Raw genomic sequence first — 26,070 nt, 5'->3', positions numbered from 1 at the left:
ATGAAAAGATCTTAAAACCCAAAAAAAACTCTCCATATTCATGTAGATACGTTCTCATTTGAAAATGTCAGCAAACCTAATTTTAACATTTTGTTCCTACCTACAAAAAACTGTGTACTTACTAAGTCTGGTATTTACAGGACAGGAGTTACTTTAAATTATACTTTAAAATCTCTTTAATTTACTGAATAATATCTGGGAGACCGAGCTTTGCTCGGAAAACATATAAAAACTCAAAACTGCGCGATTTCCCAGAGATAAGACCTACATATGTAGCTAGATCGATTTTTCGCCCCCGAAAACCCCCATATAGCAAAATTCATCGAAATAGAGCCGTTTCCGAGACTATTTTCAAATGTGAACTAAATGGAGAGCCGATTTCTCTCAAGTTTCCTAGCAGCTCTTTGACGCTGCTGCTTGCTATATTTACAGGTGTTTTCACTGTTTTTCGAGTACAAAATGATTTCTATCCATAGATAATGTCCAACGATTAGTACTAAATAAGGTATTTTCACATCACCAATTCGAAAAAGGGGTTTTTCTTGTAGGAGGGATCAAAGTGGCACTTTTCTTACCTGCTAGGAGGGATCAAAGTAACACTTTTCTGTTCTAGGACACTATTTTTGCATTTTTTGCACATTATTTTTTTAGTTTATATAATATTTTTAAACATCATAATTACCTCATAGGTGATGTGAAAGCAGTATGTGTCACATGGTAGCAAAACTATTTCCATCTTGGGCGTAACACACTTGAATCCCTCACTACGCTCAGTATTCTACTTTATTATAGAATCCTTCGCTTCGTTTAGGATTCAATGTACGCCCTCGCCGTAAATATGTAATTTTGCTCACTTGTAACACAATCTACTATATTTCAAACAAGTAAAACATTTGCGTTATACACATCCTTTTATTTAAAAAAATTGATAGGGTATGACGTGGACGTTTGAAACACTATGATTAACCGCCTGTAACTATTTTATTTTTACAGTTAGAAGGGTATGTGCCAGTATATTAAAGGTTATTTATTTAGTGTTTAAACAAAATGTGTTTGAAAAGCCTATAACCAATGGGTGGTTACGTAATGATGGGGAATTAAAGAAAATGTGGAAGTGGCTCAATTGACCCCATGATAGGTGTGTTAATTGAAACACTATGTGGTGACGTTTGAAACACGTTAATATAGTCGTGCAAAACGAAAGATAATTTGTTATTTCTAATCTTTTTTTAAATAACTATCACGGTATTCAATGAAACCAACTAAAGTTACCTAAGAAATTACAAACATTTCACAATTTATCTGCGTCTGAAGATCTTGATCAAAGAAAGGGAAACAAAAAAAATTGTAAGACATCTAGCCATCTTTGTTGTGATTACCTTATACATAACATTAAACGTGTTTTAATGCGACAACAAGATATGACGATAAGGAACTTTAGTAGAAATACATAATTGTGTTTCATACCAAAGTTTCAATTATAACAATGTTTCAATCATGCCAATAATTAAATCACTGTCATCCCTTTTTCACAAAGCATGTATTATTTAAAAAAAAAACAAGAAGTCTAAAATCAACTTGAACTTGAAGACTTGCGAAAAACGCGGGGACGTTTGAAATGTTTCAATCGTTCCGAAGTACGTTGTTTCAACCGTCCCCACGTCACATGTTTTATTCCAAGGACCAAGGACCAATATTATTTACAAACAACACTCCATCGCTGTTTAAGGGCAGTTAAAATATTCCATAATTCCCATCCAAAACCAAACGAATTCAAGTAGACAAAATACATAAGTAAAAAAATTAAACGCGAGCACAGGTCCTTCACTTTATACCGCGAAATTTTTGAACGGCTTCTCTGGTCCAGGATTTAAGAATGACTGACCGCATAGCCTGAGTATTGCGTCACATAATTGCGTATTGTAATTTTCAAGAAATTTGACTTATTTCAATCATAACGTGTTTCAATTGTCCCCGTCCTACCCTACTTACAACGTACTATAAGCTGCAGAAGTTGCAACTGTGTGTACCTTTGAACACAATATTCAAAACCAGTATACCCTTACTATACAAACATATGGCCATTTTATTATACTTATAGAAAGTGTTACTGAAAATGCAGTTCCATCAAATACGATATTTTGGGCTAAAGTTAACAGCACATTAGTCAAACAACAAAAAAACTAACAACAACTGGCTTGAAATAAGTACAATAGGAAATTATATGTAATGTTGCTAGTGTTTCACAAAAACTGGACATTTATAATCGATTACTTACTACTCGGTGGCAATCAAAACAGTCTAAACTTAACTTTACCAATGCAGTCTCAAATCCACGCCAGCCAGCAATTTTAACAAGCTTCAACTACTTTCTATTCTTTGTTCGTATTAATTTTAGCCGAGTGTATTATCAGTGTGCCGATGATATTAAATAATATTATTAATATCTAGAATAGGGTTGCCCGACATACCTACTAACTATAAATATAGTATTTTACTATATTTGGCCTCCGTATACTTTATAAAATACGAAACACATAAAGTATGCTAAAATAAATATTTTAAACTGAAACTAGAACAAGCAAAAACTATGTAAGAAATAAAGAAATACTTTTTTTTTCTGTGTGTACTTAATTTTTTTATCCTTTAAACCGCCAAATAAAACTGGCAACCCTAATCCAGAAGGTTATTTGAATCATAAACCACTTAATATTACGACTTTGAGATTTATAAATAGAGATGAGCTCGCAGTTGAAAGTAACTGCGAAGAGAAATAGTCTAACCCATTCGTATAAAAATACCGCAAATCGATATACAGATTAGCCGTTTGGCACACATACTAGAGGCCAAAACGTATGGAAAAAAAATTTTTTTTTCCAAAACCTATCGTATGTGGTATCATACGAAAGGGCTTTTTGAGGCGATTCTAAAAATATATCACATCATTACATTTCGGGCATTTTTTTTAAATTAAAACAAAAAGAATTTTCGAAACATACCAAGTTTGGGCTCCTCCAGACACGATATGGCTGACTTTTTTTTTGTACAATATACCACAAATTGTACGTGATATCCTCATGTACGATATACCCTATCGATTATTCTTTGTACAATATACCACAAATGATACGTAATATCTTATTATCTAACCCCAAGAAAGCAATTTTGAAAATAATTTCATTTAGATTTTTTTTAATTTCTCAATATTGTAATATTGAAAAATTATACACAAGAAAAATATTAAAAAAATAAAACTTATATCCCCCAGCGTAATTTTTTTAGGAACTGCGGATCAAAAATTTTGTTTCGACTTCTAGTATGCGTGTGCCAAACGGCTAACCTGTACATCGATTTGCGGTATTCCTTTGAAATTGGGGTCGAGCGGCTTCCGCTAAAACACTTTGTGGTTGCCGGCTAGTAGTTAGAGGCAGGGAGCGAGGCTCACGCGGCACCCGCGCTGGCGGAGCTCCGGTGCTCCTGGAACAGCAGGTACGCGCTGCCGGCGTACGCCACCGTGTTGAACAGACCGAATACCTTAAAACAAATAGATAAGAAATAAAACAAAAGCACTATAACACCTAGGTATGTATAACCTCTACATAGCGGTGGCAGCATGGTTTCATTTTTATCGCATGTCACTGTGCCTGTCACTTTCGCACATACATACTTGTTAGAACGTGACAAGCATAGTGACAGGTGATAAAAATTGATCTACTAATGACTATATATACTTCAGTGTGGAAAAAATGAATGGGCCCTGGAGGGAAAGTGTCTTAAAACATAGTCGATACAGTTCATGTTAATGTTAAAATTTATCCAAGAAATATGTGGTGTGTGTGTATTTTCTATGGACCTTATTGTCGATGGCGCTTACGCCATTATAAACGATGCTTCGATATAACTACAATGCCGCGCGACGCTGTGCAGCGTAAGCGCCATCGACAATAAGATCCCTTTTCATAGAAAATGCCCCATATTAGGTCTTACACTCGACTATCGTACAAAAGTTAACTGTGTGTGTGTACAACTGTACATCTAAATCAGTTTAAAAGCTTTTTGTAGATGTAAAGGGGGAGCGTGCGTGAAATGTACCTAAGGGGCAGCACAAAAACCCCATTATTAGGGACGCGAAGCGCAAATGTAGTTTAAGTTTGTAATTTAGGCCCCACGGAGCTGAACCACCAACGAGCCGAGGAGCTTGCGTGAACTGTATGTCAAGATTAAGGCAACAAAGTGTCAGACCCTCCAACGCGCAGGGTCCCTACAATACGTCACTCGCACGTCGATAGATGAATTCGTTAAATTAATTTCATGAACGTTAGTTTTAGTGAATCAACGTTACCTATAGGTACTTTAACCACAATGGCCAAATCAGAAAACAAAAATTCGGAAACAAGCCTTTCGTGAATTTATTACACCTATGCGTTAAATCGATATTAATAAATGTGCCAAATGTACTTATATGTACAATTGTGATGTAACATTTTGTATTGCGTGTGGGTGCTACTTGGTAGATTATTTAACCAGTTAACCCACGCCCCAACACCCAAAGGAATGCTAGAAGGTTGAACAAAATTTCGCTACGTACTGGGAAGGTAGGTATAGATAATGATCGCAACTATTAATACACAAACGAACAATACTTACACTATTACTTGTCTTAGAAAAAGTGAAGTCATGTCTTTGCGACTCGTATCAATATTGTGAATATATATAAACTTACAGCAGCCGCTACGTTGGCTCCGTAGCTATACAAACTCGTATTGTACGCCGCCGTGGCCGCGAACAGCACGATGAACGCGATGAAGTAGAACACCGTCTCAATGGACGTGCTAATGAGTTCCTGGAATCAAACAACGATCTGTAACAACAATTGCAATCCGACCAGCAAAGTCAGAGCGGCAGCCTTGCCCAAAGACTTCCACTTTGTACGATTGGTAGCATTTTATTTTTTTCTCGGTAATTATCTAATTCTCGTAACATTTAGAAATATATCACGAATTTCATTAATGATAAATCCTGTTCTATGTAGACTAAATTTTTATAAAAATATAATTTTAGTACTAAGTAAGTACATATAGGTAGTTATTGAAAAACATTATATTTTTATTTGTCAATATTTTCCTACGAACTAACTTAACTATAGGTATCGAACGTTAGTCAATAAAAATATTAGGTTTAAAGATTTTGCCATGTAAGCTGTCCAAGTCCAAAACTATAACAATTTGTTACCTTAAGACCTCAAACTAAATACAACTGAATATTCATTTATAATTATTTTTTTAGTTTTTTATCACTTCAAGTGAATATTATAATATGTCTTTAAATACCGATTTTGATAATGAAAGAAGATAAGGTCACAATAAAAAACCGGCCAAGTGCGAGTCGGACTCGCGCACCGCGGGTTCCGTACTTTTTAGTATTTGTTGTTATAGCGGCAACAGAAATACATCATCTGTGAAAATTTCAACTGTCTGTCTATCACGGTTCATGAGATACAGCCTGGTGACAGACGGACGGACAGACAGACAGCGGAGTCTTGGTAATGGGTCCCGTTTTTACCCTTTGGGTACGGAACCCTAAAAAGGAAATGTATTGAAAATGAACTTACCGACAGCACCCAGTTAATAGGGATCCTGAGCGCTTCCCTAACGCTGAGGAGGAAAACGATGCTCCACATGACAGTGGTGATGAAGCTGGTCACCGCCACGAACACGAACCAAGCTGACAGCCACGCGGACGCCAGCGACATGCAAAGGATACCGAGGATCTGAAATAGACAGTCGGAAATTTAAATCAAATTGTGTCAGATTATTTTCAATAATGTTAATAGGTATCCTGAGAGGAAAATGAGGACTACGTTTGTATGAAAAGGCGATTTCGCGCGGGTCCTCAACTTTCGTCTTAATGACAAGATTTGTTCGTGTTTTGGCAATAATATCTAGATAAAGATACAAAAGCAGCGAAGATGGCTGAGAAATATCACGTCACCAATACGATGGATGAGAACACCGGTCCGTTTAAGAAATTACGTCGTTGATATAAAATGAACGGGTCATAGCAATACCACTACACGTGATGCAACACTTTTGAGTGTTCGAGCATGTACTCGTATACCTACCTACAGGTACTGCAATCAAGCAATAACAATACCTGATATTATTAAGGTAATGGTTTTTGTAGTCTATAGGTATATATACAGAACTTATTATTAATGTTTATTATCAGGGCACCAAGACTTGCTCGATGCAGTGTTGCAGCGCTTATCTATTACCTATTACTGACAAAAAAATTACGGTATTACATTAATAGTAGATATTTGTATAAATTGTATAAAGTAGATATTTGTTGCCTTCTGAGTGGAAAGACAGGAAATACGAAATTTGTTAATAAACCGAAACCTAACAAATCGTTTTTTTAGGCTAATTGTTGTTATCAAAATCGTTTTTGGCGTTTTTAGACCACTTATATAAGCATACAATAAATAGTTTTATCTACAAATAAGTAGTATATTACATTTGTACTAATTACTCATCATTAGGTAACACTTACGTAATTCTACATGGTGGTAGATTTTACTAATTAAATAAAGTCATTGAATTAATGCGGTAGGTACACATGGCAAATGGCAGAATGTAAATACGCGAGTTAATTTAGAAGTAGGTACATAACAACATTAACAACATCATAAACATGATGATAAAATAACTCATAAAATTTAACTCTTGCGTTAAGCTTTCGGATGTACTCGTATTTTTTAGGTAAATATTGCATAAACGATAAGTAAATTATTTGGTGATATAGAAAAAACATTATTAATTAGCGATTACTAGTTACCTTACGAGTTACTTGAATACCTAGCTAGATCTCCACATGCAACAGTACAATACTTTTCAAGAATAATAATTCCATTCATTTTCTCTGATAAGCTTAAGACGATGATGTTTGTAACTGACTATTCGAAAGTGATTGGTGCTAAACTAGATATCTACTTAAATAAAGAATGTTGTGAATTATGACTTGATATCGAAAGGCGCAAGTCATAAAATTAACATGAATATGTTAAACTATTCCATTCCATTCGAGAAAAACAAATGCAAGCATAGGTTGCCAATAAATGCAAGAAAAACAGTAATACCTAGTACTTGCAAACTACTTCCCCTTACATGGTCAACAATACGGTACAGAGTCCAGGTACCACTAGGGCAACGGTGACTGTTGAGTAAATGTGAAGGTATTAACGCTGCGCGCTGGAAGTTTGTCGGCGCGGCGCGGGCGGCACGACCGGTTTCATATCGCGGTAGGTATGTATTTTCTATTAGGCTATTAGCCTTAGTCCGGAACTGCGACTGTCGCAACTCTGCCAACAGGTGGTATTGCTCCAATTCCAATTGATAATACAGCGAATTCAAACCCCAGACAGGAGCCACAATTTGTATGGAGACAATTTTTATGGGGAGGTCCTTAGTACCTATACCCATTAGGACGAGACTCACTGCAGTCAATTATTTTGATATGGTAAATTATTCTCAGGATTGACAGAACGGGTCCCAACGGAAACTACTTGTAATTTTGAACTATTTGTAATTTTGTACTATTGTAACTCTTTGTAGGCGATTTGCAGCTTAGTTGCATTGTAGTGCGATCCATCTGTTTCGGCTCTTTTAAGCTATTGCAATGATTTACGAGCATCTTTCAACAGTTATGTACTTCTTAGTTGAATTATGTTGCGATACTATCCATATAGAAATCAAGAAATCATATAGTTGACATATAAAAGTGCAAAGAAGATGGCATTGACGGTAAATGTAGGTCACAGCACGCACTTTCTCCGCTTGCATGGGTGTTCGTATGCCACTCGGTTCGCATGGCACGCCCGCGCCCCGCTAATACAACAATATGCGTTCAGACAAGATCTCATGGAGTGTTGGACGTGACCTGACTTATTATGTCGCAATACTCGCATTCATTAAAACTGCAGGTATGTACCTAAATCGCTAGACATGGGTTCGTCAGTCGCATTCTTATTCGAGATTTAGCATTTTATTTAATCATCTTCATTTTTGCTTGCTTGTGGACTCTAATAATGATGCCCGTTGCTGTCCAAGCAACACCTTTTCTCGTGCCAGTCCTTTCCGATAATTTTCTTTAAAGACGTATCTCATCTATGACTCCCTCATACATTTTACGATGGAAGAACCAAAGAACTTCCTACCTTTACTTTTTTGTTAGTCCTACGTCCTACAGCTCCATCCATGAAACTTTTCATAAATATATGTAGGTAGTAGGTACTCTGTGCTACTTTGTTACAAGTAGCAGCTGGTTGTTACATACCTACACAGATAACATAAACTCGTAAAATAAAATAAATATTAAAGAAAACTCTAATAGGTAGACACAAGTTAGCAGTTACCTAAATGATTTCTCATTAGTGTGATAAATATTGCGTGCAGAAGTTCTTCTTAACAATGGCTCTCATCATGAGAATCACACGAGTCTCATGTGATTCTATTGTACAGTCACCATCAGACATATCGGAGCGGCCAAGGTGCTCACAAATTCTGAACACGCCTCTATTGTCAAGGCGATAGAGTGCGTGTTCAGATGTTTTTGAGCACCTCGGCCGCTTCGATATGTCTGATGGCGATTGGCGACTATATTTATCTATTGTTGTTGTCCGTTGTATAGTCAAGAGTAGTGTACAGAACCAACTGAAAGCTTTGTGGAGGATAGGTACTATGTATTTTAATTAAACAATTGATCTTCGTACCACTTATAATGCGAATAGTTAATTTTCTAACGTTTTGAATGTAACTCGAGTGAGTCGAGTTTAATCGATTCGTTAAGTGGTGTTTGCATTTCACCTGTATCCACAACCCGTTAAACAATGCATTTGGTGTTCCTAATGTACGAACAAACATAGGTAAGCTAAATGTAGATTAATAACCGGCCAAGTGCGAGTCGGACTCGCGCACGAAGGGTTCCGTACCATTACGCAAAAAGCGGCAAAAAAATCACGTTTGTTGCATGGGAGCCCCACTTAAATATTGATTTTATTCTGTTTTTAGTATTTTTTGATACAGCGGCAACAGAAATAGGGTAAAGTGCCCTAATTCCAGCCACCCCCCTAATACCAGCCGCCTGCATTAATCGTTAAATAACTTTTAATATGTCCAAAAATAGACGGAATTTTTGACACTAAAATAAACCTTATTTCATAACGCATACGCTGTGCAAAAATTACCATGATCGGTGCACAAATTTAAGTACTTGGTACGACAGATAACGACATTATTAGAGGTTAGTCAAAAAAACGCTAGGGTGGCTTAAAATAGGGTATGTTACCCTATAGGGGGGGATGGGGTCAGCCTATTCTTATTTTTTCTTACATAGGGGCGGGAGGGGGTCAAAAACTAGCAAAAATCGTTACGTAATAAATGAATGGCACCTGCAACGTCACGTCACAGTCATACTGTTTTGCATTGGTACATACATACTATATTCCTTGTGTATTCCACAGTCACCTTAATGACAGCCGATAACGGAAGTGGCTGCCCACTCGGCCAACACAAATTCATAATGCAACGCAAACACTGCGAAGTGCAAAGTGAAATTGAGCAGCATTCGGGTCACTAGGCAGTAGGCTCTTCGTGACCGATTCGTTAAGTATTTCTAAATTTTTAACTCATAAGTCAAAATCTCAAGTTTTCCTAAGGCTATTAAAAGCCGTGATACGAGTGATAATTTGATAAATCGCAAGGCATATACTTAGAGCGACCGGCGACCTAGTCCGGTCAGCTAGTACGGAATGGCTAGGGTTTCTACTTAACCTTTTTGCGCCATACCCCGTTTGGTGCTAAATTCCGGCCCTCCCTTTTCTTTATCAGTGACGGTTTATACGCCATATTTTTTATCTCGTTACTTGACCTGGTGAAGCGCCCCCACCCTGGGACTGAAGTGAAGATGTCTGTAATATTCTCATGATGATCTACCTAAGTGTTTCACTGGCCCCACTACCTACCTAAATAAACCGCGCAACAATTTGTTTGTAATGTCCACCTGGAGCGCGCGAGGATAGCGAACGTTCGCTTTTCCATATAAACGTAGTCCCTATTTTCCTCTCTGAATATTGATATTATGAAAAATATTTTTACATAATTTGATGTATTATTAACCATAGCTATGCTCCTACGTTTAAGCGTTTTCGATTTTTTGATTATTGTAAAAAATAGGAGCTAAAAACAGATTTCAAACAAAATTTTAAATGCTCCTGACTCTTATGATAATTAAAAATTCATAAAAAATCAAACGTAGTGGCTAGTGGCATACATCCCAATGACATTGTATAACAACTGTTCAAGCGAAATAAATACATTTAATTGAATAGCTGATATACATTATATGTACAACCAATTGTGTCAAAATATTTTCAATAATGTTAATATCCAAAATGAGGACTACGTTTGTATGAAAAGGCGATTTCGCGCGGGTCCTCCTATCCACTTCCGGATCACAAACGCTGGCTTATTTCTGTCGAGAACACCCGAACGTGCCCGTGCGCACGTGCGGGGTCAACGAACGTCCGTTTCTCTACCCTTCCTTAGTGATGCCGTATAGGGACATCCGGAATGAGAATGAGAACAATGTGGGTCATTTAACTTTTTATTACGGCGTATTAGTAGGGTTAGTTGTCCAACGTTGAAACAATCGTACACAATGAAACTTCGATTTCTCGGAAACTAGCTGTTGTTAGCTAGTGCCGTCTGTCAAGCAAGGGCAGGCTCAGGGACCCCCAGCACCTCCCCAATACGCGAGCGCGCCTCGGAGAAGGAGCACGTTGCTACGAGCATTATTGTGAATTCGTGCGGCAAAAGTAATTTTTTCATGTATGTTTCGCAATTTTTAACGAAGATATAGAATCGAGTTTGGCCTTATTTAATTTTTTGATGTGTTCTATGTGTATTAAAGTTTATTTGGAGCTAAAGATTTTTAAATTTCGTTCACTCTTTGGTGCAGTTTTTTTTAATTGTTTAAAAAAACACCCCCTAGTCTCACAATGAAACATTTATATGTAGTATACAATGAAATAGGTCTCATGTTTAATGATAATTGGATCGACGGGCTAAATCAAGGCCAAATAACCAAAAACAACCGTAGCGAAATCATCTCCATAGATAGCTACCCAATTTTATGAAGAATTATACAGTGCTAAAGGACCGACAGACAACAGTAACAAAATCCAATGTACTACCAGCAAAACCAGCGAATTAAATAGACCAGAAATAAAAGAAAGCGAAGTCATAGAGGCATTGAAAAAACTCAAATCAGACAAAAGCCCGGGCGCGGACAACATAGCAAACGAAGCTTTGAAAATAGCCGCCCCGATACTAGCCGCACCCTTTACAAATTTTTTCAACTACATCCTCGAAACTGGAGAGACACCAGCTCAATGGTCTGAATCATATATCATTTTGTTATACAAAAAAGGCGATCCAAACGATATCGGCAACTATAGACCCATAAGTCTACTCCCAAGTATGTACAAGCTATTTTCCACAATCCTTACCAAAAAAATTAGCTCTATATTAGAAGAAAAGCAACCCATAGAACATGCAGGATTTAGAAGGGGCTTCTCTCCAATCGATCACATCCACACACTCGAGCTTCTTATAGAGAAATACCAGGAGAAAAAAAGACCGCTCTACTTGGCATATATCGATTTTAAAAAAGCTTTCGATTCAGTGTCACATAATTATATTTGGGAAACTCTAACAACGCAGAACGGGAAAAATGACTATATACGAGTTATCAAGAGCATATACAAAAATAGCAAAAGTAGAATTAAACTAGAAACAGCCGGTACCTGGCTCCCTATCAAAAGAGGTGTAAGACAGGGGGACCCTCTATCTCCTATACTTTTTATAGCTGTACTAGAGTCAATAATAAACAAACTTGACTGGAAAAAATACGGTATAAGTCGAAAACAGATACCTTAACCACCTACGCTTCGCCGACGATCTGGTGCTGATATCAGAAAAAGCAACTGTACTAAATATGGTAGAGTCTTTAAATTGCGCTAGTAAACTCGCTGGCCTGGAAATGAACCTCTCCAAAACTATGTTAATGTCTAACAGCACTAAGTTACCAATATATGCCGAATATATTTATCTCGGTAAACAAATTAGCTTCGACATTTAAAGCAATTACCAAGAGGTGGAACGCAGAGCACAGCTAACATGGAATAAATACTAGAGCTTAAAAGAAATATTTAAGAGCAACTTGCCAATCAATCTGAAGACTAAGGTAATGAATACTTGCCTCATACCATGCCTGACCTAATCCTATGCTTGTCAGACATGGAAGTTTAATAAGAATTTGCGAAATAAAATTACTACGTGCCAGCGCGGAATGGAGCGCAGTATGTTAAATATAAAACGAATAGATAGAATACGCCGCACAAAAATAAGAAACATCACCAAAGCAACAGATGGCTTGGCATATGCTCTAGCACTTAAATGGAAGTGGGCTGGACACGTCGCGCGCCTTGAAGACCAGAGATGGACGAAAAGTGTGACCGCATGGAGGGGACCACCAGGCAAACGAAAGCAAGGGAGAGACCCCGAAATCGGTGGGAGGATGAAATCAAACATACAGCGGGTCCAAGCTGGACGCAAACTGCAAAATCCAGAGACGATTGATTCACCTTGGAGGAGGCATTTACCTGCAGAGGGGTTCTTGCAGAATAACTCACGGGAAAAAGAATCAAATAATAATATTCTAATAATATTTTTTGTTATCTTATAGTTTACTAACACTAAAATAGCTACACTCTTTTTTTCATGATATTACTACAAGACTACTTTAGGAAACTGTACAATTAATTAATTCTGTAAGGCTTTTTTATTTTCATTTTATTTATTATACAATGAAACAGGTCTCATGTTTAATGAAACATGATGTTCACTGAACACCATTTACCAGTACAACAATGAAACAAACTCATTATTTTTTTAAATATTTAAAGCATATGTGAGAAATTTGTGAAAGTAAAATACCATTAAAATTAATAATAACATAGAGTAACTTATACTAGAGCGGTACTGTCATAGTAAATTTTGTAACCTCAGTAAATTCACTGCCATCTGTCGACACGCTTTAAAACTAAAAATGAAGATTTATAAAAATACGATAAAATGTATTTAAATATGGATAAATGTTTTTTTTTATTTGCATTAATTATTTTTATGATTTTGACCCATGTTCTTTCACTGATATGCGTTAAAATTGTTAAATAACAAACGAAACCGTCAACGCCATCTATACGACAGTAGGCCAAAGCTAGTAGCGCCCTCTGAACGAGAATCAAATTTTCTTGATTTTCGAGGCACGTTTTTTCCTTAGACTGTATCCATCTATTACGGAGTTATATCTATCTTTGATAATAATTAGTCTGTCATATGGCAAAACATAAGATACTTAACTTTAGAAACGACTGAGATATTTATATGTTGAATGTTTCATTGATGGCAAGGTATTGGTCACATGTCTAACATTGAAACAGTCGTACACAATGAAACATCACAATATTTATAAAACACTATGTTGCTAGAAAGTGTATGATATCAAGCATGGAGATGCTCAAAACCCTCCGGCGCCCACCTAGTTGGCAATCATGCTCCGTGGACATAGAAGGCGTACCTTTCTCGCAGCATGTCGTACGTGCCGACCAAATTTTCGATTCACAATGAAACTCTGGTGTGTGTACAATGAAACAACTCTTTCGCTTTTATATGTTTCAGCAATATTATAATCATTCCACAAGTCGGAAACCTTTTAAATAATCAATTTCAACCTACCACTAATTTCTCAGTTCCTTTCTCATTAATTGATTGAAAGCATATATGTATTAATGTCACTTATTTATACACCGTTTCAATGTTTATTGACCACGTTTCATGGTAGACTATAATTATTACATTTGTTTCACTGTAAAAATTATAGTGTTTCATTGAATATATGAGAGCATAAATACACAATGAAACAAAACTCATTTTTTAGGAAAAGTATTATAATACAGAAACTGTTAAAGATAGGTAGAAACCAAGAATGCCATACGATAGCCAACTAAATTGTTTATCTTCATACGAAATATCATAACCATAACTTTAAAAACACCAGAGATAGGAAGGTTTGAACTTTTGGTGTTTCAATGTTCCACAACTTACCCTACGCTTAGAAAAGACCAGTTGAGGGAGGATCAGGTTAAGTGATGTGATCTGAGACTGAAAAAACGTGCCTCGAAAATCAAGAAAATTTGACTCTCGATCAGATAGTGGCGCCACTACCTTTGGCCTACTCTCGTATAGATGGCGTTGACGGTTTCGTTTGTTTTTTAACAATTTTAACGCATATCAGTGAAAGAACATGGGTCAAAATAAGATAAAAATAATCAATGGAAATAAAAAAATCATTTATCCATATATAAAAACATTTTTTGTTATTTTTATTTTTAGTCTTAATCGTGTGTCGATGGATGGCAGTGAATTTACTGTGGCTACAAAACTTACTATATGACAGTACCGCTCTATCCTATTATATCCTCTTTGTACACAACAGACAGTATAAAAAAAAATTCGTACAAAGCGCAGATAAACGTGACTGACTAGTTTGCTATTAGGTAGGTAAGTAGGTACCTATTACCTACTATTTATGGAGAATATTACATTCATTTTCAAATTTGACTATTCAGCTACCTTGTTTAATATTTATGTGTGAAGACTAAATTCTAAGATTGCCAATATAAGCAAATCAGAAAGACCTTGTGCTTGCGAGGGTGACGCAATCACCAGATACGATCGTCCAACTGTCGACTTGCATAATTTACACTAAACAATATTCAATGTAGGCAGCCATTCGTCGGAGCGCGGACGCAAACAATTACTACACAGCAATGCTTTTTTGCTGCTGCGATAACGCTATCAAAAATCGTCTCGCTCGGATTCTAAACTACGGGTATTATACAACGCTCTATTGACCATGATAATGATATCCACTTGGAGAGACGTAGCTACAAACAAGATAAACGATGCAAAAAATGCCGAAGAAAACACGGTTTGCAGACAGCGAAAGTTATCAATTTCGTTGGCCCCGATTTTGCGATCGTGACACGACATTGAATAAGTAGCAACGGATACTACTGAGCTGTTTACAAATAAGGTGCAGATAACCGTAAAACAGCGAAAACAAAAAGGAGTAATCGTCTACTTCATACCTGGTCTGCTCGTATGTCATGATCGATTGTCAGCTGAACAACCATTGGGGAAATATACTATGCACCTATATATAAATCAATAAACGTGTCATCCTAATGTCCTTCGTGGATTAATAAAGTGGCGTTATTTTTAATTTTTATATAAACTGCGTTTGCAGTGAACAAAGTAGGTAGCGGAATTTATCCACGTATAAATATTATATGTATAAGTAGCTACCTACCATTATAACAGAACAGTCGGCGTTGGAAACTTTAAAGTCAACCTGTATCATTATTCATTACTTAAATTAGACACTAAGTACACCATATAAAACACGCGTCTATGTAAGTATGTTTGCGATGAACTCAAAAACTACGGATTTTCATGCGGCATCCTTTCGATAGAGTGATTCTTGAGAGGTCTATAATTTGTCAAGATTTTGTGTAACCCGTGCGAAGCCGGGGCGGGTCGATTGTTAAAAATAAAGCCGCTGCTGAAAATATTTAGTCATTGATACGATTGCAATTATTATAATTATCTGAGCGATGTAAAACTTATTTGTTGGATTTATGACCTCAAGCTCACATCGTCGTTTTTCATTTCAAGAAACAAGTCCACTTTTTTACTTCCGATTTTGAATAGCTGTCGAAAGTCCAAACATCAAATGATAATTTGTTATTTATCTCGAGTCAGTTCAAAATAACTCCGCTGTGATGGTTATTTAGAGATCGGTAACAACGGTTTAATTTCATGGCAGCATTGTTGAGTTAAAGGAATCTGTAAACTGAAATTATTATAGAAGTGTTAATAACCTTCATATGAACCTTAATTGACCGTCTCCTTTAAAATTGTTACTTTCCTTTACTTTAACTCGACCACGCTGCCATGCAATTAAAACGTCGTTACCGATCACTTGTCTTATAAACAAGAATTTCTACCCTCATTTGTTATGGGCTCTACAGAGTTACAGACCTCACCGATATCGAAGCATGCGATTTTTGATACATTGCGGCTGCGACATATGATATGATCGATCGATTAAATTCATTACACCTCAGTATCCAATGTATCGTAATTTGAAATGTAACCATTGGTGACGTCTGTAGAGCACATTACCGTTAGCGTTACCCTCTCTGGCGTATACCAGCCCCGTTATTCGGAATATCTATATTCTAAAGCTTTAATTGTGAACTTTATGAAAATATTAGTTTAAAAAAAGAGCATCGTATTCATTTTATTCCATAGTAAATTGTATTGAAATCACGTGTTTAATTTGGGGTTCATCTATTTAAGTACCTTACTATCTAAGAAAGTTAAGAGGCCGGTGTCGATTTTAGTCGCAAAAATGTAAAATTGATAGATTTAGTCCGTGAAATTTTATACCATTTGTTACCTAATTGAAATAACAAGTACTGGTTTCTATTAGCACGTCTTCTTATCTTACCTTTTATCAGATCAGTTTTTTGGAAACTGACTCACTAAATTAGTAATGTTTGCTTTTCTGATGGACGTTTAGGTAAACGCGCGTAAAGCACTGATTATGTCGCTCTTATTTGTAAATTTTGTAGTTTGGACTGCTAAACATGGTAATTTTGTATTACACATATCCGGTACTAGACGTTTATCAGACTACATTTTTATTATTATGACTTTGAAGTAGTGTAAATGAAAGTTAGACGATATCAATTTTCTCCAGAAATTACTTCAAAACAAGTGACAATTTCTCTGAAAATCGACTTAATTTCAACGTAATTTTGATACTTAAACAATCTACAACATTTGCTGAAACTATACTTATACATCAATTTGTATAATTTACCACCATGATTTTTTGATAATTTTTTTAAAACTGCCCCTTCTCTTCATGCATTACCGGTGACGCACGCTCGCGACCTCATTATTAAAAGGCAAGATGAGAAGACGTGCTAATAGAAATCAATACTTGTTATTTAGTTATTACGTAACAAAACGTGTATATTTTCAACGACTAAATCTATCAATTTTACATTTTTGCTCCAAAATCGACTACGGCCTCTTAAGATCCGATTTGGATATAATAACTAGGGATCCGATAATAAACTGAACTTCACTGAAGCTAACTTAGGTGTTGGTACTTATTATTAAATCTAACTTTGAATTTCTAGGTAGTGAGAAATAATACATTTGTATGCGATTGAGGACACGCAAACTCCGCAAACCTCTTTTAAGTAATAGTTACGTAATTGCTTCTTTCTCTTGATTTATGAAGACAGCAATTTGTTCTTAATAAACGTGTTAGTAGGTACCTACTTATTTTATTGAAATGTTAACATACATGAACAAAAGAGTCTTAGTGTCGCAATATCGGGAGAACTATGTTGGGTTGGGCTCTTTTTCACAACATTTTGTTACGCATCGTCGAATAGGAACCGTTGTCTGGAATCCGGTTAAACCTAGAGTAGTCATTGATTCAGAGGTCTAGTTACAATAGAAAAAGTTTAAACACGTGCATATACTTATTGTTTGGTGAATAGGTTTGAGCTGCACCGGCAGCGGCACAGTGAACTGAAGTTGCGGTCGGATGCGCGCATGCATAACGGGCCATCTCTTCCAGCAGAACAATTGCCGTGAACGAACTAGTTTCCATAGATTTAAAAACTTATTTAGATAATTATTTAACATAGTGCGATACGTTCCTAAGACTGAGCTTCAGTAACCTACGTCGTTCGTACCCGCACCCTATTTTACGAATCGTTGTATAGGTATAGCTATAGAGCTAACATTAATCTAAGATATCAATAAAACGTTAAATAATGTTCAAAGAAATGTAAAATGTATGAGATCATAACAAAGGATTCTAGCTAATGTTTATCATTCTATTTCGAGCGAATGGATTTCATGACCCGTATACTCGATCGCGGCGCTAACGGCTAATGCGACTTTTAACAAAACTGAAAGAACAAGAGGAGACTCTCCCCAAAATAACTGTGTTATAGTAGCCGTGTTACGGAGATAAATATAACGGTGGGTACGCGTCGCGTGACATAATCTGAGATAATACCTACTCGGTGCGCTTCGCTTGCTGAGTTTCGGCCTTTGATTAAATCGAGCAATTCAGATAAATGGAGATAAAATTTTCATCTGAAGATTCGACAATCCGTTCGTTACAGTCAGATATTACAAGAATTCTTCAATGCTGAGTAAAATAAATTGATGGTTAAAGTCTTTAAGTAAGTATAAGTCGCCTCTTAACTTAAACCATCCTTCCTATTTATATCGTATGCGCTAATAAGACGGTCCTTGGGCTCACGCTGTTCGTGTTTACAACCCGCATGCGAGTTTACCTACTTAACATCACTAACATCAGTCATACCATACATCATACAACCCGACGCTAATATCATATGTATGCATACCTACGTAGCTGTGTCGCAAACCGTGGCGACTACCGAACAAAGATGTGCTTACTAGAAGAATTTCATCAGTTCAACTCGTACCTATTGTCGCGTCAATGTGCGTACAAACTGACTTTGCGTTGCGTAGCTACGAGTGACATTTGTCATTTGTAGACTAGATACTAATCTACAAACGACAAATGTTCTAATAGTAGGGTGGCCGAACAGGCCTTAGGTTACTTTTCGCTCATGTCTCGAACATGGATATATTTGGTACATTCAGTATGATGTCCTGAATACAAATATATAAGATGACAAGCGCGAAAGTGGTGGGGGTAGCTGCTGTGACGTTATAAAGTCAGCAGTACAAAGTTTTTACTTTTTTTTAAACATACCATATGGGGTAACAAATGAAAGGGCTTTGTGAGTAGATCACAAATATATGTATAACATACTGTAACATTTTCACTAGGTACTTGGTCTAATAAATTATAAGCAAAAGTTCAAAAATTTCACAATCCAGTTAACTTTGAACTGCTCTAAATTAAAAATGACTGAATGGATTACTTCAAAATATATACCAAGTGACTGTAAATATTTTCTATATAAAAGTAAAAAGTAATTAACCAGATATATCAAAACATAAGGAAAGTACATCCAGTTGAAAAAAAGTATAATTTTCCGTTACCTTAAACTGCGGGTATTATTAAAACAAACAAATAACCTGACTGTTTACATATATATTGTTGAAATGGTCTTTTCACTAGCTTTTATTCGGTACCCATATTGCTATAGTAAGAAAAAAAAATCCCTTCTGACGAATTTAACCACACCTCATAATACATATATGTCAAAAACCGTCCAGTCGTCTGGGCTGTAGGGCGTGCCTAGAAGACTTCTAGACAAAAAACCGACCCTTTATAAAGTCCATACGTAGAGTCAGACCATCAATGACAAAGTGTGGCAAATTGGCAATGCCATTATTAATGACGAATTTCTATGAAAATATGACGTTTCTAATGACTCCCTCTAAAGTTAGACGCATTCTATTTTACCACAGACATGCTTACATTTTACAAGCTTTTATTTAACTTGCAATGTACCTAACCTATTGTATTACGGCATTACGGGTCAAATCTTGCAAGCTATTAAATTTAACCCACTTCTCGACTTCCAATGAAGCTGAAAATTTGCAAACATATGTAAGTCTGGTGACAATGCAATATTATGGTACCATCAATCTGATCTGATGATAGAGACAGGAGGTGGCCATAGGAACTCTGTGATAAAACAACGCAATCTAATTGTATTTGGGGTTTTTAGAATTGTCTCGATGAGTATTAAATAGTTGCGTGTGGAAAGTAAAGTACAGTCAGCGATAAAAGCTTGTACCAAAAATTAAATTTTTGCCAAAAAAATCTCTATGTTTGAAAATAAAGCCTAGTGTCATGTGTCATACTTGGAGGAAACGCAGCAAATATCTTATTGATATGTCGTTCACTACTCTATCGAGAGTAACTAGTGTTTACATTAGTGAAGGATATCGAGCGGGCTATGAATGATGAGAAAATGACAGGTTGTCGGGGCGGTGGGGCCGCACTCGAGGCTGCCAGGCCGGCTGCGCGACGTCACATGTCGACGACAGAACTACTTTCATTTCGGTGCTGAACCAGCTTTCACCTAACAGGTCGTATTCAAATAAAAAAACGTATGCACAATTTTAATTGAACGCTAAACATCACGGACCTTTGTTTCACATTGGAAAACGTGAAACCAATTTTCAAAAGGTGACTGTTAGAAAAAGTTTTCTATCAGGGGTCTAAAGGATCTTATAATAGTTATTTGTTATACAAGGGTGCAAAGTTGTATTTTACCGGCGAGTGTAGAATTGAAACACGAGCAAGCGAAAGGATTCTATAGGTGAACCACGAGCGAAGCGAGTGGTTCTAAAATAGAATCCTGAGCGTAGCGAGTGTTTCAACACACGAGAAGTAAAATACATTTGCGCCCGTGTATAACACAAAACTTTTCACCTCACTATAGCGAGGAAAATGCAACATCCACAGGCGTTAGATCATCTTCATCACTGGAATCACTCATTTCTTTACGATATTATAACAGAAAACTCTGGAAGTTGTGTATTTTTACGCGAGTCGGTGAGAAAAGTTTTTTAGTAAAAAAATTGTTGACAATGTTGACATTTCTGACGTATGAAATGTCAACGATGCGTTTTGAAATTGCATCGACTCAACTAGTGCGTTCAGAATTATATTTAACGTCATTATAAAAAAACAAACGTTTTTTATGGAATTTTAAGGATTATGACTTAAAATCATTAAATAAAGCTAAATTTGGTATTTTTCATTAGATTCTCAAACCATTTATTTAATGATAATTAATATCGAACGAATCATTATCATAAACGATTTACGTTTTGTTATCTGTCAAGCTACTTAAACACGCTCCATCCAAGGTCAAATTACTTTCCCCACTAGTGGATAAAACGCGTTTTTCCCCGCTTGTATTGAAGGATAAAAGACAACTTTCTGAGCTAGTGAGGGGAAAAATTCATTATCGCCTTAGTTCGAGTAGTCTACCTATGTTAGTTGTTCGGTATTTATCCATTTGACATTTAACCTAATCGGTCGGTGACATGACATGAGTCAATGGACCTTAAGGAGGCAATTAACACCAAGCTCAGAGGTTAATGATCAGAGTAGTTCAATCTACAACGTCAGGCGAGGTGCTTGACGGAAACTAATTTAAGACATACTCTACAATAGGCACATAAGGGGTGTACCGAAAAAAACACTGTAAACTTCAAATGAAAAAAACTGATGCAATTGATAAGGATTTTTGGAACTTAGGATTACTAAGAATATAAAGCTACTTTTAACTTAAATAATGTAAACATGCAATTGTAGACTAAGTTTCACGATTTACATGTATTAAATTATAAAAAAAATTTGTTCTAAGTGGCCTAAATTTTGCCTACTTAGTCAAAATGTTATTAAAACCTAGTGTGAAAGAAATAGTTATATCTTTTTCTACATTTATAAGGTAGACATTATATGTATAGTGTTAGAAGACATAGAGAACGTTTTTCAAGAATACCTACAGCTTAGTTTTATAATGAATTATCACAAAATAACTAGATAAGCTTCTGAGAACCATCATCACCATACACATGAAATCATCACCGCCGGTGATTCACCGGTCATCAATTTTTCCCGGTGATGATGGGTATGATGTTGACGATTTGAGAGTTTCATGTTTTTATTTCTAGAATACGAATAATAGTAGTTAATGTCTATGCCACACAATAAACTTCATGTAGTTTTCCATACATTACAGTAATTATTTCTAATACCTGTACCGCGTTAAGTTACGAATGATATATCATTCGTAACTTCTTTTAACCAAAGCATAACGTTACGATGATGATGGTCTGTTGTGACAAACTACGTTTTACCATAGAGTAACTTATACTAGAGCGGTACTGTCATAGTAAATTTTGTAACCCCAGTAAATTCTCTGTCATCTGTCAGACACACTTTAAAACTAAAAATGAAGATTTATAAAAATACGATAGAATGTATTTAAATGTTCTTTCACTGATATGCGTTAAAATTGTTAAATAACAAACGAAACCGTCAACGCCATCTATACGACTGTAGGCCAAAACTAGTAGCGCCCTCTGAACGAGAATCAAATTTTCTTGATTTTCGAGGCACGGAGTTATATCTATCTTTGGTTTTACAAATTTGTTCGTAATATCTCTCACGATTCAATCGTGTGAATTTATAGTGAAAGCATTTTTGCATTTTATACTATAGTGAAAAATAGGGCAATGACCTTTAGCGGTATTTTGTTGTTCATACACGGAGATAAGCTCACATTAACACTACCATGACGGTGATGACGAATATTTGTGACAAAGTTTTAAATATTTCAAATGTACATTATCGGTGAAGGAATTATTGCATATTTTTTCATGTATTAAGCAACAACATGGACAAGATATAACTAAAAGAAAAATCGCAATCGTACGATAGGTAATGCGATAATTTTCACTGCAAACAAAAAGGTTTTTCCGGTAGACGGTGATGATTTTAGACACATGAAACATTTTATATAAAAAAAACTTAAGTTATTGGAGATGGTAATTGAAGGAACATTAAGATACCTAATAGTTCTTAAAAACATATAAAAAAGGTTGCAAATCGCAGAACCTACTGGTTTTTTTTATAAAGACCGAACCATAACTTTTCGCCGGATTTTGAAATCCACCCACCAATGAGTTTTTCGGAACTTATGTACGAAATATCATTTAATATTTACCATTCGCTTTACGGTAAAAGAAAACATCGTGAGGAAACCGGACTAATCCCGATAAGGCCTAGTTTGCCCTCTGGGTTGGCAGTTGCTTTCGTAAAAACTAGTGCCTACGCCAATTCTTGGGATTAGTTGTCAAGCGGACCCCAGGCTCCCAGGATAACGCGAGGAAGATGAAGTAATAAAGATAACAAAAAACCGGCCAAGTGCGAGTCGGACTCGCGCATCGAGGGTTCCTTACTTTTTAGTATTTGTTGTTATAGCGGCAACAGAAATACATCATCTGTGAAAATTTCAACTGTCTAGCTATCACGGTTCATGAGATACAGCCTGGTGACAGACAGACAGACGGAGGGACAGACGGACAGCGGAGTCTTAGTAATAGCGTCCCGTTTTTACACTTTGGGTACAGAACACTTAAAATACCTATCTATCTTCATATGGTGAATCGTTAGACTAGAAGGTAAGATAAGGTTCAGACCAGAACAACATAAATGCCTCTGCATACATTGTATAATTAGGTTAATTCATAATTGGGCCTTGTTGAAAACTCATTAAAGACCGGATAAAACAAGCCCACTACAAAATGGGTATAGGTAATTAAATTAGTACGTAGTCGTCGTTTTATAAGGTATGGGGCGACAGTGCGGGCGTTGTAGTGATGTCATCTTGATATCCTTAGCTGACGTTACCGTTTTGCACCAGAAATTAAATAACTTTAATACCCGGCACGATTTAAATCAAGATATAGGTACTAAATTTAATGCAGAGCAGCAATGACCATCCTTAGTATGGGTACCTATATCATGGTATCGCTACATGTATAGGTAATTACGTCCGTATACGTAGATACCTTTAAACTTGTGACTAATTTTCTTTTAGTATTTTCATTTTCTGCAATAAACCAGAAAGTACGCCAAGGACGACCATGTTACTTTGCTGCGTCTTGAAGGTGTTTTGTTTCATGAAGAAATCAATTAAAATTAGTTATAAACAATAAAGTTATATGCAATAAAGTTAACCGCGTGACATTGATCTGTCTTGGTCATAGTGACATCACGGCATAATAATTGAAGTTGTCTTTAACTCTTTCTACATATAATTTAAAGCCTGATTCGAACTTTAAGATACGTCAAAAAATTCTAAAGTTATAATGTTATATGGATCGGATATGCGGGATATGTCAGTGTCAAAAGTGACGTTTTTGTTTAAAGACTTAAGCAAATTTTCTAATATTTTGGCCTTTTGTCTTTCAAATTAATGGTTTCAAATCATTAGCGGTGAACTACTACCTAATTTCAACTAAGTAATTCTAACAGCTAAAATAACCATTAAAATGTCTAGAGTCGCAAAATTCTAATTAACTATGTAGGTATCATTTAATTGATCATGCCCGAGGGCCTACCGCGAACCACGTTCGACGTTTTGCCTTTTTGACGAACTTGTAAATTCGTACGTAAGTTTGACAGGGAGGCAACACGTCGAACGTGATTCGCGGTAGGCCCTCTGGTCATTGTAAATAGTAATGGCAATTTTTCTTTTCTCCCTGCTCGAGAGACCGAATAGATATAATGTTATTGTTTTTAATATTGTACCATGAAGATATTTAACTATAGAAGTAAAAAGAGACACAACAAAACTTACATAAATAAGGTAGTTTACAGATAGGGTTTGTAACTTTTTTTGGGTGAAATATAGTATTTTGCAAAATTACATATAAAATAATACCTATAGTATACCTACTGAAAGAAAATATAGTACAGTTTAAAATAAATGAAAAGTATTATTACATTATATTACAGTCTCTGTACCCTGGGGTGCGCCAGTCTGCTGTCTACTGACAGTACTGACCTCCACAACTTCGAATCCAACCTACTCAGCGTCGGTTTGCAACGTAGCTCGACCTCGATAACGCTCACATTGTATCTAACTGTACATACCCAGTGCCTGAGACAATTCACTCCTATAGTCATCAAGGATCATTTTAGACAGGTAAGAAATAACCTACGAATCATAAATCGTCACTAACCGCTAGTGGTCCCTATAAAGTTTCTATGGAATGTCAAACCGAACCGAACAGACCGGTTTACTAATTAAATAGTAGCTAGACAGTTCACCAAGTTTTACGTTTTCTAATACCTATTTCTAAAACTCACCAATTCGATGATTTTCAGCAGGCCAGGTGGCGTTTTGAAATATTCTGTGTTAATTTTGATCCAGTCCAGCGGTTTGCCCTGTTGCTGCGGCGGGGCTTGCTGCGGCGTGGGTTTGTTGTGGTCTACGGTAACTACTGTCTCGGGAGCCATCATCCTCTGGGATCTTCAACGGGTCGGGGTAAACGAAGTTTTTTAATGTGTAGGTATACTTATTTATCACAAACACTGACACTTGGAGATTAGCACACTGTGGGCGCGGGACACATTTTAGAGTGGAGCGCGGTACACAGTTCGTGCGTCGTGCGACTGGCGGGGAATGAGAATGGTCGCGCGGCGGCGGCGCGGGCTGGGCCAGGCTAGCTACTATACACTGTGACGCCACGGTCCGCTGCGCTGCGATGACGAACACGGCGCGACCAACTCGACCCAACTAATACATACACAAAATCCTAGCCTGCTCCTAATTTCGACATTTCACAACACAGCTTTACACAGATTCAAGTTCCATTCAATTTGTAAGTCCCCAAGTAAGGGTGGGAAACGAGAATAATATTAATTGAAACGCTTACCGTGTTTCCCAGATACGTTCGTTTAATTCCTAAAAGTACTAGCCGCTATCCTACTACCCTACACGTACCTAATAGGATAATTAAATTAGTCAATACGTAGCTTTATCAGTCTGCTTTAGCCAGATTAACCATGGTTCCAACCAGAGATAATAGAAATACGACTAAAAGAGAGGTATGGGCACTGTGAATGGTCATCTCGCTTTGTGTGGTAGGACTGGTAGGGCACAGCACAGCACAGCGGATTCCATTCCAGATCTAGAGCAGAGTCCAACTGGGGAAGTACCCTTACAGAAAACAGCAGCCCAATAACACTAGACCCTGCTCATAGTGTTGTGTTTCTGCCGGTAAGTAAGGTTGCCAGAGCTCAACGAGGGTGCGGAGTGTC

The 26,070-nt window shown here is 36.6% G+C and overlaps 1 protein-coding gene across 1 annotated transcript; it reads right to left on the bottom strand.

The window, feature by feature from the left end:
- Positions 1-2,850: 2,850 nt before the first annotated feature.
- LOC134742121 (CKLF-like MARVEL transmembrane domain-containing protein 4) lies at positions 2,851-25,556 on the bottom strand. Its single transcript, XM_063675081.1, has 4 exons — positions 25,117-25,556; positions 5,612-5,770; positions 4,724-4,843; positions 2,851-3,534 (listed from the first exon to the last, which is right to left on the bottom strand). Exons 1-4 carry the CDS (start codon positions 25,267-25,269, stop codon positions 3,442-3,444), a joined length of 525 nt encoding a protein of 174 aa, XP_063531151.1. The 5' UTR covers positions 25,270-25,556; the 3' UTR covers positions 2,851-3,441.
- Positions 25,557-26,070: the final 514 nt, after the last annotated feature.

Source organism: Cydia strobilella, chromosome 6, assembly GCF_947568885.1.
Source record: "Cydia strobilella chromosome 6, ilCydStro3.1, whole genome shotgun sequence".
Taxonomy (NCBI): Eukaryota; Metazoa; Arthropoda; class Insecta; order Lepidoptera; family Tortricidae; genus Cydia; species Cydia strobilella.
The sequence above is the reverse complement of the archived record's forward strand: the minus strand, read 5'-3'. Positions and strand labels throughout refer to the sequence as shown.

Coding starts and splice junctions, on each gene's coding strand:
- LOC134742121 (XM_063675081.1), bottom strand. CDS start 25,269: ATGATGGCTCCCGAGACAGTAGTTACCGTAGACCACAACAAACCCACG. Junction 4,844..5,611: donor CTATTAACTGGGTGCTGTCG/GTAAGTTCATTT, acceptor GTTTGATTCCAG/GAACTCATTAGCACGTCCAT. Junction 3,535..4,723: donor GAGCCAACGTAGCGGCTGCT/GTAAGTTTATAT, acceptor ATTTGTTTTAAG/GTATTCGGTCTGTTCAACAC.